General features: G+C 40.8%; 1 protein-coding gene across 7 annotated transcripts in view; it reads right to left on the bottom strand.

Moving 5' to 3' along the window:
* Nucleotides 1–18,579, bottom strand: part of TTBK2 (tau tubulin kinase 2) — a 166,688-nt gene that overhangs the window by 83,321 nt on the left and 64,788 nt on the right. For 6 of the 7 annotated variants that reach the window (XM_042942273.1, XM_042942272.1, XM_042942271.1 and 3 more), the window contains 3 exons: nt 15,779–15,852; nt 8,875–9,015; nt 7,287–7,391 (listed from right to left, as the gene is read on the bottom strand). In XM_042942273.1, the coding sequence (XP_042798207.1) occupies nt 7,287–7,391; nt 8,875–9,015; nt 15,779–15,852 (320 nt within the window). Of the gene's footprint in view, nt 1–7,286; nt 7,392–8,874; nt 9,016–9,460; nt 9,577–15,778; nt 15,853–18,579 lie in introns of those variants that run through there. The other variant, XM_042942277.1, reaches the window with a different exon arrangement.

Below are 18,579 nucleotides of genomic sequence, written 5' to 3'. Positions count from 1 at the left end.
CAGGGATGTTAGAACCAGAGGACAAAATTTGAGTTTAGACATCCGGCGGGGAAAATTAATAACCCTCTGCCGCTCCGAATGGCCAACCTTCGGCGTTGGATGGCCGGCCGAAGGAACTTTCTGCCTCCCTATGATTGTTAAGGTGAAATCAAAGATTTTTCTACCAGGTCGCGAGGGGCACCCGGATCAGATTCCATACATTCTTGTATGGCGGAATTTAGTGGAAAATCCACCCCCTTGGTTAGCCCCCTTCCTATCCTCAAGAACGTGTAAGGTCCTTGCCATGCGGCCTGCAGGTCCCCCCCAAAATCAAGGACGCCAGCTGCGCCCTTGTATCCCATATTGCCCGATAGACAGGACCTACTATCCCTAGACCCTACAACCTATCATCCCCCTCCCCTTGCACCCCAGGCCCTGCCCGCGGCAGCTGCCCCACCAGTCGCCCCGCTAGTTGCCCCCCTAGGGGAACCGGGAGGACGGGAAGCGGCAGCTGCGCCGGAACCAGGAGGACGGGAGGCAGCAGTCGCGCCGAGCCCCATTGAAAATGTAACCAACCACGAGGGGCCAGCCGGTCGAACCCACGGGCGCACCCAGTGTGAGCCAAACTCTCGCCTCCCCGACTCCACTGTGGCCCTACCCCTGCGGGAAATAGGACCCCCCGATGAAACAGGCAACCCCCAACTCCAGTATTGGCCCTTTTCCACCAGTGACCTTTACAACTGGAAAACGCAGAACGCTCGATTCTCTGATAACCCTAAAGATCTAATAGCTCTTTTAGACAGTGTCATGTTCACCCACCAGCCCACCTGGGACAACTGTCAGCAGCTCCTCCGCATCCTGTTCACTACAGAGGAGCAAGAGAGGATCCAATTAGAAGCAAGAAAGCTGGTTCCCGGAGACGACGGTCGGCCGACATCTAACCCTGACCTCATTAATGCGGCTTTCCCCCTAACCAGGCCTCCACAGGATGAATGGGACTACAACACGGCAGAAGGTAGGGGAAGGCTACTCCTTTATCGCCAGACTCTAATGGCCGGTCTCCGGGCTGCAGCTCGCAAGCCCACCAATTTGGCTAAGGTAAATTCGGTCGTACAGGGAAAGGCAGAGAGTCCAGCTGCTTACTTAGAGAGATTAATGGAAGCCTTTAGGCAGTTTACCCCCATGGATCCAGAAGTCCCTGAGAACCAGGCTGCAGTCGTTATGTCCTTTGTAAATCAAGCAGCTCCTGACATTAAAAGGAAAACTCCAAAGGCTAGAGGATTTAGAAGGTAAACAGATCCGGGATCTACTCCGTGTAGCGCAAAGGGTCTATAACAACAGGGACGCCCCAGAAGAGAGACAGATCAAAGCCACAGAGAAAATGACTAAAGTCCTGGCCGCTATAGTCCAGAAAGAACAGCCACCCCCAGAAGGCATTCAAACAATGCTGCCCTCCCAGGCAGCACTTAGATAAAGATCAATGCATCTATTGTAAAGAGAAAGGCCATTGGATACGAGAATGCCCCAAGAAGAAACAACCCCGCCCCAGCCAAGGGCAGTGGCAGCCTAAAATAGCCCCCATACTGTTTACCCAAGATACAGAATAGGGAGGACAGGGTTCGGATCCCCTCCCCGAACCTAGGGTAACGTTGCAAGTGGAGGGGACCCCAGTCCAGTTCCTAGTTGATACCGGGGCACAGCACTCAGTTCTGGTCAAGCCCCATGGAAAAGTACCTGAAAAATCATCCTGGGTACAAGGGGCCACCGGAATAAAGAAGTACCCCTGGACAACTCAGAGGACTGTGGACTTAGGAACTGGGAAGGTAACCCACTCCTTCCTGGTCATTCCTGACAGCCCCTGCCCCCTGTTGGGGAGGGATCTGCTTACCAAAATGGGGGCCCAAATTCATTTCCAACCGGGGGAACACCAGCGGGGAGCGGGGGCGGGGCCGCGGCCCGCGCAGCGGCGGGCAACGCTGCGGCGTCCCATGGGCCGCCGCCAGGGCACACATCCCCGGGGCACAGCCCCGCGCGCGACTCGGCCTTGGCGTGAGCTGCCCCGACAGGGCAAAGGGGGCCGGGAGGACTTGCAGGACCAACCATTATCGGATGCGGACGCCATCTGGTTTACCGACGGAAGCAGCTTCCTTCACCAAGGACAAAGGTATGCGGGGGCGGCCGTGACTTCAGAGACCAAGGTGGTGTGGGCAGAAGCTTTACCTCCCGGAACCTCGGCCCAGAAGGCTGAGCTAATAGCCTTAACCCAGGCCCTAAAGTTAGGAAGAGACCGGAAGCTAACCGTGTACACTGATAGCCGATATGCCTTCGCCACCGCTCATGTACATGGGGCGATATACAGAGAACGGGGGCTCCTCACAGCTGAAGGGAAAGACATCAGAAATAAAGAAGAGATTCTAGCCCTGCTAGCAGCCTTATGGGAACCCAAAAAGCTAGCAATTGTACATTGCCCAGGACACCAGAAGACAACAGACCCAATTTCCCGGGGCAACAATTTGGCTGATCAGACTGCAAAAAAACATAGCTCGGCCCCCAGTGCAATTGCTGACCCAACAGCTGCCAGACCCCGGACCCCGGGAATTGCCCCCCAGCCCTGAGTATTCAGAAAGTGACATTCAATGGATGAGCAAACTTCCTATGACCCGAATCAAAGATGGCTGGTGGAGAGACTCTAAAAGCAGCATTATACTCCCAGATAAACTAGGATGGCAAGTTCTAGAGCAGATCCATCGCAGCACCCACTTAGGTTCCCGGCGAATGTTGGACTTACTGAGACAGACTGGACTAAAAATCAGAAATGTCTCTGATAAGGTCGATCAAGTAGTCACTAAATGTACAGTGTGCCAACTCAACAATGCGAGTAGCAATCCTCAGACAACAGGGGTAAGATAAAGAGGGAGCAGACCGGGGACCTATTGGGAAGTAGATTTCACTGAGGTAAAACCAGGAAAATATATAAGTATTTGCTAGTTTTTGTAGATACCTTTTCAGGATGGACTGAAGCCTTTCCAACCAAGAATGAAACGGCGCAGATTGTAGCCAAAAAGATCCTAGAAGAAATCCTGCCCAGGTATGGTTTTCCAGTAATGATAGGGTCAGACAATGGGCCTGCATTCGTCTCTAAGGTAAGTCAGGGACTGGCTTCCATACTTGGGGCTGACTGGAAATTACATTGTGCATACCGACCCCAAAGCTCAGGACAGGTAGAGAGAATGAACAGAACATTAAAGGAGACCCTAACCAAATTGACCATGGTGACTGGCGCTAATTGGGTGGTCCTTCTCCCCTACACTCTGTTCAGGGTGCGTAATTCCCCATACAAACTGGGACTCACACCCTATGAAATAATACATGGTAGACCACCCCCCATCATCCCTAACCTAAAAGATAACCTTATCAAAGCAGAGAACGATAATAGTCTTGAATTCTTGTTCTCCCTACAAGCCTTGCAGAGGGTCCATGAAGATGTATGGCCCAAATTAAAAGAACTCTATGAGACTGGACCCCCACCTATTCCACATCAATTCCGGCCAGGGGATTGGGTCCTCGTCAAACGTCATCGACAGGGAACTCTGGAGCCCAGGTGGAAAGGACCTTTCCAGGTCATCCTGACAACGCCTACTGCCATCAAAGTAGACGGAATCGCCACCTGGATCCATTTCGCCCGCGCCAAACCAGTGGACCCGTTCTCAGACCTCATCGGACCTTCAAAGACAACCTGGACTGTTGATCGGACTAAGGACAATCCTTTGAAATTGACTCTACGCCGCCCACAGACTGAGCTGTAACTATGGTACTTACCCTTCTCTTGATTGTTCTGCAAATTCTGTCTGTAAATTCAAACTCCCCTGACCCCTATAATTTGACATGGGAAATTACTAATTTAGAGACTCATGAAGTCTACAACAAAACCCTAGGAACTGCCCCATTAAATACCTGGTGGCCAGATTTATATTTTAATTTAGAAAAAATTAGTCCATTAAAAGAAATGGAAGGAGGTAAATGGAGGCAACTGCAAAGGAGGGTATCAATAAGTAGAAATGGATTTTATGCATGTCCGGGATTTAGGACGGGGGCAATGAGGCACACATGTGGGGGGTTTGAAAACCTCTATTGCACAGCCTGGAGTTGTGTCACCTCCAATGATGGGGAATGGAAGTGGGAAGTAAAACCCCAATTTATTGAAATGTCCTATGTCCAACCATGTAGCCGCACCAGGTATGATGAAAACTGTAACCTTATTCGTGTGAGATTTACAGAGGAGGGAAAAAAGGACAGGCGGTGGATCTTAGGACTCACTTGGGGACTCTACTTATATCAATATCCCCTCTTTGGGACTGCCATTCAAATAAAATTAAAAGTCTCCCCTCATGTACAACCGGTAGGGCCAAATCAGGTATTAAAAAAATTAAGGAAAAAAAGAGACGAGTCTATCCCAGAAGGTATAGACTCCCTATGGAAATTGCTAACAGCAGCGTATGAGGCCTTAAACCGATCGGACCCTGAGGCAACAAGGGCCTGCTGGCTATGTTATGATATAAACCCCCCCTTCTACGAAGCCGTAGGACTAGCTGCCCCTTTTTCACAGTCAGACGAAGATTCGCCAGCAGCTTGCAAGTGGAATCGAAAGGGCCCCAGCCTCACACTGCAAGCGGTCACTGGCAGTGGGACTTGTATAGGAAAGGTCCCCTCTAGCCATATCCAGCTCTGTGCCCAGACTAGTCGCCCTATAGGTGAATCTAAATGGATGATTCCAGCTCCTGACAGCTGGTGGATTTGTTCTAAGACAGGGCTCACCCCATGTGTTAGCAGGGATGTTTTTAATTTGTCACCCGAATATTGTATCATGATATTAATATTTCCAAGGGTTCTTTACCACCGAGAAAATGTTATATATGATCTGTGGACAGAAGGGACGGAAGCAAGAGAGTCAATAAGAACAAAACGGGAACGCTTTACGGCCATAACCTTGGCCACCTTATTTGGCCTCGGTGCCATAGGGGCAGGGACAGGGATCTCATCACTAGCCATTCAGCACAGAGGGTTCAATAGCCTAAGGACAGCCATTGATGAGGATATAGCCAGACTTGAGGACTCAATCTCGCACCTCGAAAAATCTCTGACCTCCTTTTCTGAAGTGGTCCTACAGAACCGAAGGGGGCTAGATCTAGTCTTCCTCCAACAGGGAGGTTTATGTGCAGCCTTAAGAGAAGAATGTTGTTTTTATGCTGACCACACCAGAGTAGTCCGAGAGTCCATGGCTAAAGTTAGAGAAGGCCTGGCCAAACGGAAGCATGAATGAGAACAACAACAAGGCTGGTTTGAGTCTTGGTTCAATCAGTCCCCATGGCTAGCCACCCTGCTTTCTGCTCTAGCAGGGCCCCTTATACTCCTCCTTCTCCTCCTCACCCTCGGGCCTTATATTATTAATAAACTAGTTGCCTTTATCAAAGACCGAGTTAACACAATCCAACTGATGGTCCTTAGGACCCAATACCAACCCGTCATTACCGAAACATTTGAGTCAGACACATAAGATCCAAGATTGGCTCTTAAGGCACCAAAGAGAGGGGGCAATGAGAGGCTAAGAGAAAAATTACCAGGTGTACTCACAACTGCAAAGAAATGATCTTTCCTCCCCCCCCCCCCCCCCCCCCTTTCTCAAACCAGCCAGGGCGCACCCGGTCGCAGTCTGACATAAAGGCGGGAACCAATCAAGTTCTGCTGAATGGTTTGAAATAAAGGCGGGAACCAATCAAGTTCTGCTGAGCGTTCAAATTTAAATGTCAACCTATAACAGCTCTGTAACCTCAAAAAAAATCCCTAACTTGTTTGTGCCTGTCTATAAAAGAAGCTGTAAGATCCTTGCTCGGGGGCCTTTTGCGTCACCGGCAAAGAGTGCGCGGAGCGGCAAAGAGTGCGCGGAGCACCGGGTTCGAACCTGCAATAAACGACCCTTGCCGCTTGGCTTTGACTCTGGACTCTGGTGGTTTGTTTTCAGGGGTCTCTCGAATCGGGGCATATCAGGGGCAGGAGAAAGGCATGAAAAAAATACCTCTTCCCAAAGGAACTTATTTCATTTGCAACAGTGAAGTTTAAACTGAAGACATTTCTCAAAAATACTGAAGGTTGTGGTGTAGAAAAATGGGAAGAGATTCATGGATCTAATGAAGATAGAGCCTAGGCTACAGGCTGGCCAAGTGAGAAAGAACCAGGGGAATGAGACATCTGGGAGGAGGACTCCTGGGCTCAGACAAATACAAATTCTGACCTCAGAAACTATTCCATTTTAGGAGCCACAATTTGATTAGATTCCTTTGTGGAGGAATTTATGCCCCAGGGCACTATTATAAACAATAGAGCAATCAGCCAGCAATTAGTGGAGCTTAAAAACTGGGTGTGGTCAGAAAGTATAGAAGACAGCCCTACCAATACCACTGTCATTCCAGGGTGACAGTAGGCAGAATGACCCAGAACAACAACAGACTTAATACTGAGTGTTGGGAAAAAGGGGTTGGGGGGTGGCGGCAGGGAGAACAGCCTTCACTAAAACAAATCCAGTCATTCACTCAACAAATAAACAAGCAAAATAACAATAACAAGCCTTAGAAAGGAGGACCAGTATCTGAAACTACTAGAAGATATTATCTAAAATGTTCAGTTTCCAACAACAAAGAAAAAAAAATGTAAGAAATCAAAGAAACAGGAAAGTATAACCCATACATGGGAAAACAGGCAATAGAAACTGCCTCTGACAGTGAGTAGATGCTGGACTTAAAAGATTTTAAAACAGCCATTATAAATACGTGCACAGAACCAAAGCAAAGTAAGGAAAGTATGACAACAACATCGTATCAAACAGAGAATATCAATAAAGACAATTTTTTTTTAAAAGAACCAAATGTAAATTCTGGATATGAAATGTACAATAACAAAAACAGAAGAACTGTAGGATATAGAAAGAGCCTCAGATTGCAAAAAAGGCCCCTGATCCTAAAGGGCCAACATGTGTTCTTACTACAAATCCATTCTAAACCTGTGTCTCATGTACTTTTTAAGTTTTTTTTTTTTTAATTTTTAAAATGTTTTTAATGTACTTTTTTTAAAGCCACAACTTTCAGTAATAAAATTAATTACCTCTATCCTATATTTAATGATAAATTCTATATACTACTTTTTGAATGACATCCATTCTATATATAATTTGTATTTCTTTTTTTTTTTAAAAAGTGGTACTACAAATAATAGGTTAATTCTTAAATATTTAATAATAATATGAAAAATCTTACTGGTCTGACGTCACCACAGGAATTGGTAAATTGTCGAGCCAAGCCAAAATCAAGCATGTAACATTTCCTACATGTACTAGGAAAGCGACCCATGGCGAAGTTTGACTAGAAAAGCAGAGAAGGAAATATATTCTTATAAAACTTATATTTACATCTTATCCTTCCTATACTTTAACTCTTCAATTTAACCTCTATATAATACATACGTCCCAAATATACTATTCCAATCAATGATTTTTGCTGGATATTAATACACAATCTCATTGTGGATTTTATGAGTGCCCAGGATCAGGTAACTTTGAGCAACAAAGAATCTAACTGACAGTATAAAGTTACATACAACACAACACTGACTTAAGTGGAACTCTAAATTCCTTGAAATTCTAATCTAAGTCAGTGCTTTAAAGACAGTCCAATTCTTCCTTTTTAACATGGGAAGAACCAGGAGTGAGCAAATTTTAATACATGGCGAGGAATTTAAATGAATTTCCTATAAGCATCATAACGCTGAATTTCACTAAGTACAAAATTAAAATTCAATTTAAGGAAACATTTCAAAACAGACTTAAGGAAAATAAACTTTGCATTCTTTCCTTAAAAAAGTAAATGTAATGTTAAATAAGCACAGACTTGCAAAGATGGTATGCAAAAAGGGAATTTATAAAGGAAAAAGCAAAATTGCTACAGAATTGTTAGCTTTTATTTTAAAAGACTGTTCCATTTAAGGAGCATTCAGTCACCATGATTCTCAAGTAGTGACATTTAGCTTCGCACAGAAATAAGAGGAGAAGAAATCTACATTACGTTAAGCCTGACTCTACTAATGTTAATTTTAGTTGGCATTTTCATGTAAACCATTTAATTTTAGAAATCATGTAGCAACAGAAGGGTGTAATTTTCAACTGCACTAACCAACACATGGTATATTTATAGTAAATACAGTATACCAGAAATGGATCATTTCCCCTTGTGAGTAATAAAAAAAAAAAAAAAAAAAAAAAAACCAAGAAGGAAAAATAAAAGCATATTTCAGTTATGGAAGTGACAATTTCTAAGAAAAACAGAATTGAAAAAAATACTATATATTGCCACTGCAGCACTCAGAAAAAAAATAATAAGGTCCTTCACAACTGATGGTTTCTTGTAAGTACAATTTGTCACTTGAGAAATAGTTCAAAGAACACAATGTCAATATCTAAAAGCAACATATGTATATATTTTTAGACAGTATCAGGAAAAAAAAATCTAAAGACTAACTACCAATTGAGGTGTAAGGTTAAGTAACTAGGAATGTCCGCACACATAATAATAGTCAAGCATTAATAATTTTTAATTTGGCTGCAAGCAACATTTTCATTGTATGAGAAAAGCTCTTGAATTTAAGTGGTAGTGTGTAATTATAACTTTAAAAAAAAAATTAAGAGGCAAGTTACATTTTGCTTCTAGTTAAAGAAATTAAAATATTACCTTGTGTTTAATAATAGAAAGCAAACACAGAAAGCTACAATTATAATTTATTGTGTCCCATCATCAGATGAAGAGTACAAAGCAAACTCAGTCTATGCTCTGACTTGAAAAGGTCCCTTACTGGTTTGATGTCTCGGTGCAAGAATCCCACGGAATGAATGCTCTCAATAGACTCCAGAATCTGTCTCCCCAGCCTAAGAGTAGTGCTAATGGTGAATGTGCCCCGGGACTGGCTACGGCGTAGATCTGCCAGATTCCGACCCTGTGAAAACCAAATCAACAATGTCAAATATGGTACTATGTTGTAAGAGAAGACTGGGGAGTTATTCATTTACTATTAAAAATGTTTTGACAGAAAGAGCAAGGATTTTACCCAAATCGCGACCCTCTCATTCAAAAGAAGAGATTCTAATGAACACAAGGGAAGGGAAGCAAAAATAATATAAAAACAGGGAGGGGGACAAAACATAAGAGACTCTTAAATATGGAGAACAAACAGAGGGTTACTGGAGGGGTTTTGGGGGGGGTGGGCTAAACAGGTAAGAGGCATTAAGGAATCTACTCCTGAAATCATTGTTGCACTATATGCTAATTAACTTGGATGTAAATTTAAAAAATTTTTAAAAATAAAAAAAGAGAAGAGATTCCATTAAAATACATGAATGTTTCAGACAAATTTAAGAATAACCAGAAGTTTTTGAACATACTGTGTCTTTGAGTCATCGTTGTGTTTCCACTTGTCTTTCATGCCATAACAAAATGTAGTCTAAATATACAAAATACATGTACCAGAACAGTAATTCTTCATTACATATTCCTATACAAACATATTCCTATACAAACTACTTGATTTTTCTGTGTCACGGTTTCCTTATAAAATGAAGAGAATTAAACAAGATACATGTAAAGTGTTTAGAATACTGCCTGGCACACAGTAGGTACTCAGTAAATGCTAATTACTGTTATTATGAACAAAAATAACATGAAGCAAACACTCAATAATTTATAGCAATAAATAAAAGCAGTGAATGTATCTAGCCTGTGCCAGATGTGTTACATTCCTGATTGCATTTTACAGCCACCTAAAATAGGTGTAACAGGTGAAGAAAATGAGGCTCAGAAAGTTTAAACAATGTTAACCTATTAAGATAAAGTTGTTTTTCAAATCTAAACCTGTTTGAATTCAAAGTTGTGGGGTTTTTTTTTTTTCACTTCATAGTACTGCTCCACCCACAAAGTTCTCTGTTGCCTAGGTAACAAACCAGTAATTTGATGAGAAGAGTAGGGCTACAGTTGCTATAGTTCTACCACCCAAAGAATGGAAACTGGCTCCTTCATCATGAGGGAATTTAAACATCCCAATCTCTCTATTCTCAAAACTTTGTAGTATATGCTTGGGATTAATACCACTAATACCATCACTTCATCTAAAGACAGTTGATTCACTTTTGAAAAAGTAATAAATTCTTAAATTACTTGAGTACCATTTAAAATAAAATAGTAGGAGTGCCTGGCTGGCTCAGTCAGAACATGCGACTCTTGATCTCAGAGTCATGAGTTCAAGACCCACACTGGGGATAGAGTTTACCTAATAAAAAAATTTTTTTTAATAAAAAAAAAATACTAAATAGCACTTAAGTAATAAAAGAATTGAAAAATTACAGGAAAGTCAGGAGTCTTTCATACTTCATATCTTCTTTAAAAATGCAGTTTTCTGGGGCGCCTGGGTGGCGCAGTCGGTTAAGCGTCCGACTTCAGCCAGGTCACGATCTCGCGGTCCGTGAGTTCGAGCCCCGCGTCAGGCTCTGGGCTGATGGCTCGGAGCCTGGAGCCTGTTTCCGATTCTATGTCTCCCTCTCTCTCTGCCCCTCCCCCGTTCATGCTCTGTCTCTCTCTGTACCAAAAATAAATAAATAAAAAAAAAAAAAAAAAAAAAAAAACGTTGAAAATAAAAATGCAGTTTTCTCATAACATAAATTGGTAGTTATCTTTATTATTATTTTTTAAATGTTAGGTGAATTTATTGTTCTCTACATCTCAGCAAATGTAAAATAAGTGACAATCTAGAACAATGAGTTTTACAATCCATGAGAATACCTAATAAATTTTATTAGCACTCCAACAATATTTTCTCAAAAATCAGTATTTTGATCTCCAAAAATATACCTAAGAAATATTGGAACTTCATTTGTAAACAACTTGTACAGTTACAAAAGCTTTTGAAAAAAAATAAATTAATTCAGTTTATGGTATTAGCAATGATTCTAACATTTCAAATCTTTTAAAATGTAAATCTAAGGGGCACGTGGGTGGCTCAGTCAGTTGAGCATGTGACTTCAGGTTAGGTCATGATCTCCTGGTTCGAGCTCCACATCGGGCTCTTGGCTGTCAGTGCAGAGCCTGCTTCAGATTCTCTGTCCCCCTCTCTCTGCCCCTCTCCTGCTTGTGCATGCTTGTCTGCCCTCTGTCTCAAAAATAAACAATAAATAAATAAATAAATAAATAAATAAATAAATAAATAAATACATACATACATACATACATACAAACCTAAAATATCAATTAACAAAATCAAAAAAACTAAAACATAAGGCTAGCAAGAGTATGGAGGAAAGTTATTAACATGGTATATACGCAGGTTTTATCTACCAAATTATACTTCAGAGTATAAACTAAAACTGGTTATTACCTGTTTGTTTGTTTTTTTTAAGTTTATTTATTTGTTTTGACAGAGAGAGCGAGCACGCACTGGCAAGAGCAGGGGAGGGGCAGAGAGAGAGGCAAAGAGGGAATCCCAAACAGGCTCCGTGGTGTCAGTGCAGAGCCAGACATAGGGCTGGATCTCACCCACCATGAGATCATGACCTGAGTTGAATCAAGAGTCAGGCACTTAACCAACTAAGCCACCCAGGCACCCCGGTTATTATGTTATAGAGAAAAACTGAAAATAATCTATATGTTTATCAATAAATGAAAGGTTTAATACACTGTGGGAAATTCATCTTATTGACCGGTATGCAGCACTAAAAAACAATGAATCTTGGGGCGCCTGGGTGGCTTAGTCATTAAGCATCTGACTTCAGCTCAGGTCATGATCTCACGATTCATGAGTTTAAGAATCAAGTATTCTTTTCTTCTATTTACTGCCTTTCTTGTACAAAATGTATCTCAGGTAACCTAATAATTGGTGGAGTGCTATCTATCTATCTATCTATTTATTTATTTTAAAGTAATTTCTACACCCAGTGTGGGACTCGAACTTACAACCCCGAGATCAAGAGTCGCATGTTCTACCAACTGAGCCAGCCAAGCACACCTGGTGGAGTGCTTTTTTTTTTTTTTTTTTAAATTTTTTTTTTCAACGTTTTTTATTTTATTTTTGGGACAGAGAGAGACAGAGCATGAACGGGGGAGGGTCAGAGAGAGAGGGAGACACAGAATCGGAAACAGGCTCCAGGCTCCGAGCCATCAGCCCAGAGCCTGACGCGGGGCTCGAACTCACGGACCGTGAGATCGTGACCTGGCTGAAGTCGGACGCTTAACCGACTGCGCCACCCAGGCGCCCCCTGGTGGAGTGCTTTTTGAAGAATTCCAGTTAATAAACTAAGAAAAATAGAATTAGAATAGTACATTTGCAATCTCACTAAAGTAATGCATCTAGGCAATGATTACTAATGGGTTTTTAAAACATAGGAGAAAAACCACTGGGAACTTTAAAAAGGATGCATCAGGCTGACAGTCCCCGAATCTCACCAATCAATCCTAACGTTACTAAAAACAGACAACCCAGACATTGCCTACTGATGTGATGCAACAGGAAGCATACCACTCACCTCTCAAGTACTGTGGCCAAATAAAACAAAACTGGAATCTTATCTAATCACCAGGTTATAGAAAATACAGGGGATAGAAGAACATGTTAAATAAGGAGGGGACAATCAGCAAATTCCAGAACATGACAACTTAATAACAAATGATTCCACTTTTATCAATGACAATCAAAACAACAAAAACTGTAAGAAAAAAAGAAAGTGAATCTATAGAGTAAAAGAGGCTTAAGAATTATATCTACCAAATGCAATGTGTGGAACTCTGTCTGGAACCAGATTCAAGTAAACCAAATATAAAAAATAAAAGAGATACAATCAAGGAAATCTGAAGATTGTCTTGATATTTGACACTATTATGAAGGAACTATTGTGTTTTATCATTAAGAGGAGAAAAAAGGAATCTCCGACTCTTAGAATACATATGTATATATTTCCACATAAAATATTCCTTCAGTTTGCTTTGAAATAATCTGGGAAGGGAGAGGAGAGGGAGAATACACCAGCAACAAGACTGGCCATATACTGATAATTACCAAAGCTGGGTGATGAGTACATGGGTATTCATTATACTATTCTATTTTCATGTATGTTTAGTTTCTTTCATAATAAAAAAATACATTTTTAAAACTATGGCAGTTCTGGTGTCAGGCAATCTAGATCTACATCTGTAGTGGTTACAAAATTAAAAGTACTTCTTGGCTTTCCCTAGGTGATATGGTTTTCACAAAATATCACTCCTTGGCTATAAAAAAGATGGCTCTGGAAAGCCTCAATGGTGAAAGGAAATTCCACGAGAACTGTCTCAGGTCTTGCTGGTAGAAATGAGAAAAGAAATAAGTACAACTTCTTGATCCTATAAGATTTTAAGACCCACTCTGGGGTGCCTGAGTCGCTCAGTCAGTTAAGGGTCTGACTCTTGATTTCAGCTCAGGTCATGATCTTATGGCTCGTGAGTTTGAGCCCTGTCTCAGGCTCTACACTGGTAGCGCAGAGCCTGCTTGGGATTCCCGATCTCCCTCTGTCTCTGTTCTTCCCCACTCTCTCTCAAAAAATAAACAAACAGGGGCACCTGGGTGGCTCAGTAGGTTAAGCTCCGACTTCGGCTTAGGTCATGATCTCATGGTTTGTGAGTTCAAGCCCCATGTCAGGCTCTATGCTGACAGCTCAGAGCCTGGAGCCTGCTTTGGATTCTGTATCTCCTTCTCTCTCTGCCCCTCCCCAACTTGTGCTCTGTCTCTCTATGACTCTCAAAAAATAAATAAATGTAAAAAAAAAATTTTTTTTTAAATAAACATTTAAAAAAAGACCCATTTTAGTGGTAATTAGCTATAATTTCTACAATAGACATAGGATTATTCCTTGAAATTTTTAAGGCAGATATTATATAATTGAATCACCAAGAGGAAAAGAGTACTTAAGAATTAATGAACTTAGGGTTTTTAGAAGAAATTAAAAGTGCCAGTGAAAAGCTGAGTATGTAAATTTTATCACAATGTACATGGGGAAACTTTGTAATTATCTTCAATGTGTCAACTAAGAGAGAATACCCTCTAGTAAGTACACCAGCGTGAGCCCAAATCAAGTCAATCAACTACGCAGAATGGGGGGGGGGGTGGCTAATGGTAGATTAATTTTATTATGACAGGAAAAAATACAGCATGAAGTCAAATAGAAAGGTTTTTAGGTGAGTCCATAAGAGCTTGCCAAAGGCCAAAGGCCATTGTTATCTGATATACAACAATCTCCTTAGTTTTCCCAGACTAAGAGCCCTCCCATTTCCAGAAAGTGAGATTTAAATGACTGCAAATAAAATAAAAACAAGCTCAAGTAACATAAAAATGAGTATGTGTTAAGACTCAGACAGATTCTACAGACTGAGAAAGCTTCTATCCATATTCTCTAGTCAGTAGTAACCTAAAAACAAAATGAAGAGTTTTCTCTAATTGTGCCAAGAATACTGGCCTCAGGCTTCCACAAAAGCCTAACACCCAACAAGTTAGTCAGTCCCCAGGGAAGTCACAGACCTCTTTGAGCTTCAGTCCCTTAACTTGCAAAATGGGGATAACCTCCTTATCCTCTCCATGGGGATATGGTGAGGATCAAATAAGATGTATAATAAATCCAGAAGAAAACTATACAATATCATACCAAAAAGTTACATTATTAATAACCAAAGTGAGAGAAGGAGGGTCTACACTAATGACCTCAAAAGTTACAAGGATAACTGCTTCAAGAAATAAAACAATGCTGGCTCAAGAGACAGTGAATCACACGACTCAAAGACTCTATGGCTATAACTTACAGAGACAATATCTTTAGATCTAACTCGAATGCTGAAGGATAGTTGAGGGAAACAGGAAAAGCATTCTGATGAGAAGAGAAAGCATTCAGGCTAGGATATATGTCTGAAATCACTGTTATACAGTTAAATTCAAAGAAAACAAAAGAACCCAATGTCCAAAGAAAGTTTCGCAAAAGACGAAAGGAAACTCTGATAACTCTTAAGTTAGGCAGTAAGGTAAACCACAGCTTTTACACTTTGAGAGTGACTACAGTTCAGAGGTGTGTGTGTGTATGTGTGTATGTGTATGTGTTCAGGGGCAGACGCAGTTGTCAGAGAGAATGGGATGGTTTCCCTCTTCTCCCTGCTGTGGTCATTACTCCAAAATTCCCTTTCTGAGTTTCTTTCCTCTCCTGCCCAGCCCAATTCCACTCTCCATCTAAAGGATAGGGATCAGACCTATGTTAATGAATGATAAAAGAAAAAGGAATGCATTTCTCCTCTGTATCAACTAATGCTTCAATTTTCAAGGAAAGTTACTACGTGAGCACATAAATTAAAAACTAGAGTCCTAATGGTAATAAAGACAGGAAGGGGAAGGGACAGGGACAGAGCAAGACTCACATTATATCCAGCAATCCATGTAGGGATTGAAAAACTTTGCAATGATGACAATCAATGAAGATATGGATCAACTAAAACAGTTGACAAGAACAACCCTTTCGTCTTTGGGAAAATCTATATCAAATCTGTTTAAATAAAATTCCATCCAAAAAAAAAAAAAAATTCCATCTGCATAGTATAAAACATTCTGAGATGATGATACCAAGAATTTTGTTTTATCCATAACAAGTAAAATTAGGTACCTTGATCAAAACTGAAATATTTTAAGATACATTTTCAAAGTAACCTACCTGCAACTGCATGACCACATAGTTGAATCGATCATTCCTCCCACAGCCAATAAATCTACAAACATGGTCTTTCCCTGGATAAAAGAAAGAAAAGAAAAACACAAAACAGTGGAAAAGGTTATACTATGGTTTCTCTTCTAAAAAATTAATAATTTGTTTTTCTGTATAGTATTTTATAATTGAATACAATGGACCTGTCTTAAGAACCTTAATAATAGGAAATCTGTATTATTCAGATTTTCTACCTACCTCCCCTGGACTCTACACTGTTCCTTGTGTAGTCAAATAAATGTTTATTGAATGAATAAATTTACTGGATGAATAAATGAATGAATGAGGGAATAAATGAATGATAATTTATTTAGGAAGTAAAGAATTAAAGGGTCATTTCAGATCAAGTTGCCCAGACATTATACATATGAAAAGAGAGAAGAGCAATACCTAAGAACTCTGTTAGGAATATAAATCCTGAATTTTAGATATGGTCTGCCATTGGCCAATATATGACTTCAGTCACTTAATCACTTAATCTTTCTGGACCTCATTAATTTGCATTAGCTCAGTAGCTTTCAACCTGAGTTCCATCTGTGAAACCCAAGGAGGTGCTGACTAGGGTACGGAGGAAAGCAAAGGTGGAGCAGGCAGAAATCTAGGGTTCTGCCCTGATCCAATAAAAGCAAACAAAGGTCTTTTAAAAAGGATCAAGACTGGTAGGCTCCAAGGCTACTGGAGTACAGTGAATGAATGGAGAACAGCATGAGAAGACGCTTGAGAAGCAGGAGGCATGAGACCACGAAACGCCTTAGACTCCATGATAAGGAAAGTGAAAGACATTTATAAGTCGGTGTTTACCAGCCCAGGCTGCTTATCAAAATCATCTTGGGAAGATTTTTAAAGATTCCTAAACTCTATACTGATTCATAATCGATGGAGGAAGATACAGTATAGGAGCTTTTCAAAAGTTCTCTAAATGATCCAAAAGCAGATGGGCCATGGATGGACATATAAAATCTACTGCTGGGTAAGGAGAAGCATATAAAAGATTTTAAGGGGTGGCTGGATGGTTCAGTCGGTTGAATGTCCGACTCTTGATGTGGGTTCAGGTCATGATCCCAGGGTCATGGGAACAGGTCCTGTGTTGGACTCTGCGCTGATTGAGCATGGCGTCTGCTTGGGATTCTTTCTCTCTCTCTCTCCCTCAGCCCCTTTCCCTCACTCACTTGCACGCTCTAAAAATAATAAATAAATAAATAAATAAATAAATAAATAAATAAATAAATAGTAAAAAATTTTAAGATGAGGAAAAACACAAAACATTTTACTTTAGAACACTGCTATGGTGGCAATAAGGAGGATAGGCTACAGAGAGGTTAATTCTAGAGGCAGAAAGGTGATTCTGGGAATAGTTACAATATCCCAAGAGAGAGAATAGGGTTTAAATTATTACAGTAGAGACAGAAAAAATAAGATAAATGTAAGAGATACTAATTTTTGACTAAAAATTGGTACAACTATATAATAAATTGTACCAAAATAAGAGAATATATAGTAGGTTGTATAGACTGTAAGGGATATCAGAATATTGAGTATAAGAACAACCTGTTGAATTCAGCAGACAATTGTAATTTCAAGCCTGTTGCTGAGCTATAGAAATACACTGGGGAACCATTAGTTCATGGAAGGTAGATGGAACTACAAACATAGATGGACAGTTGACAAGTTGGAAGAATAAAGAATGATAAAATTAACCTAAGAACAGAATTTTAGAAAATGCAACATTTAGAGCATGGGCAAAAATAAAATGCATGAAGGAAATCAAGTAATAGCCACAGAGGTATGAGGAAACTATGAGAAAGGGGTATTATAGAAATAAAATGAGAAGAGCATGTTAAGGCAGAAGTGGCCAATGGCAAATGCTATAGAAAGACTGAAAAGTGGGGCGCCTGGATGGCTCAGCTGGTTAAGCGTCTGACTTCAGCTCAGGTCATGATCTCATGGTTTGTGGGTTCAAACCCCGTGTCAGGCTCTGTGCTGACAGCTCAGAGTCTGGAGCCTGCTTCGGATTCTGTGTCTCCCTCTCTCTGCCCCTCCCCCACTTGTGCTCTGTCTCTCTTTCTCTCTCTGTCTCTCTCTGTCTCTCTCTCTCTCTCAAAAAAATGAATAAACACTAAAAAAAAAAAAAAGAAGAAGAAGAAGAAGAAAGACTGAGAAATACTGGTTAATATAAAAAATTAGGAAGTCACTAGTGAGTGGAAAGGGCGGCAGCCAGCCTTTAATGGATTACAGTGTAAGTGAAGTATGAGACAGCCAGGGCAATCTTTGAAGAAGCTTGCCTGTAAAGTAAGTCACACACCAAGAGCTATAAGGGCAAGACTTGATAGACGGATGAGAAATAATATCTCAACATTCAAAAAAAAACCTTTCTACTGGCTGACTTAAAACATAAAGACAATCTAGATTTAAGTTAATAATTCAACTTCTTTTGCTTCTGGGTTATCACACTGTTTTCTCATTATCTGTGCTTTTGTTGAAAAGGACTTGAACTAGCAAGAAATGAGTGAAACGGGAGCAGTAACTCCCAGTGTGTACAATGCTGACAATCACTTCACGTGCATGTTACAAATGTTTGCAAAACTGCGTCACCTAGTAAACTGAAGTAGGAATGAAAGGATAAAATAATGGTCAATTAGCAACTTACACTTTCCCTCAGCTTCAAAGGAACAATTAAAATATCATTTAGGAAGTATTTTCTTCTTGTTTCCCATTCTTCAAGATTCCATCTTCCTAGCATATAACATTTA

Source organism: Panthera leo, chromosome B3, assembly GCF_018350215.1.
Source record: "Panthera leo isolate Ple1 chromosome B3, P.leo_Ple1_pat1.1, whole genome shotgun sequence".
Taxonomy (NCBI): domain Eukaryota; kingdom Metazoa; phylum Chordata; class Mammalia; order Carnivora; family Felidae; genus Panthera; species Panthera leo.
The sequence above is the reverse complement of the archived record's forward strand: the minus strand, read 5'-3'. Positions and strand labels throughout refer to the sequence as shown.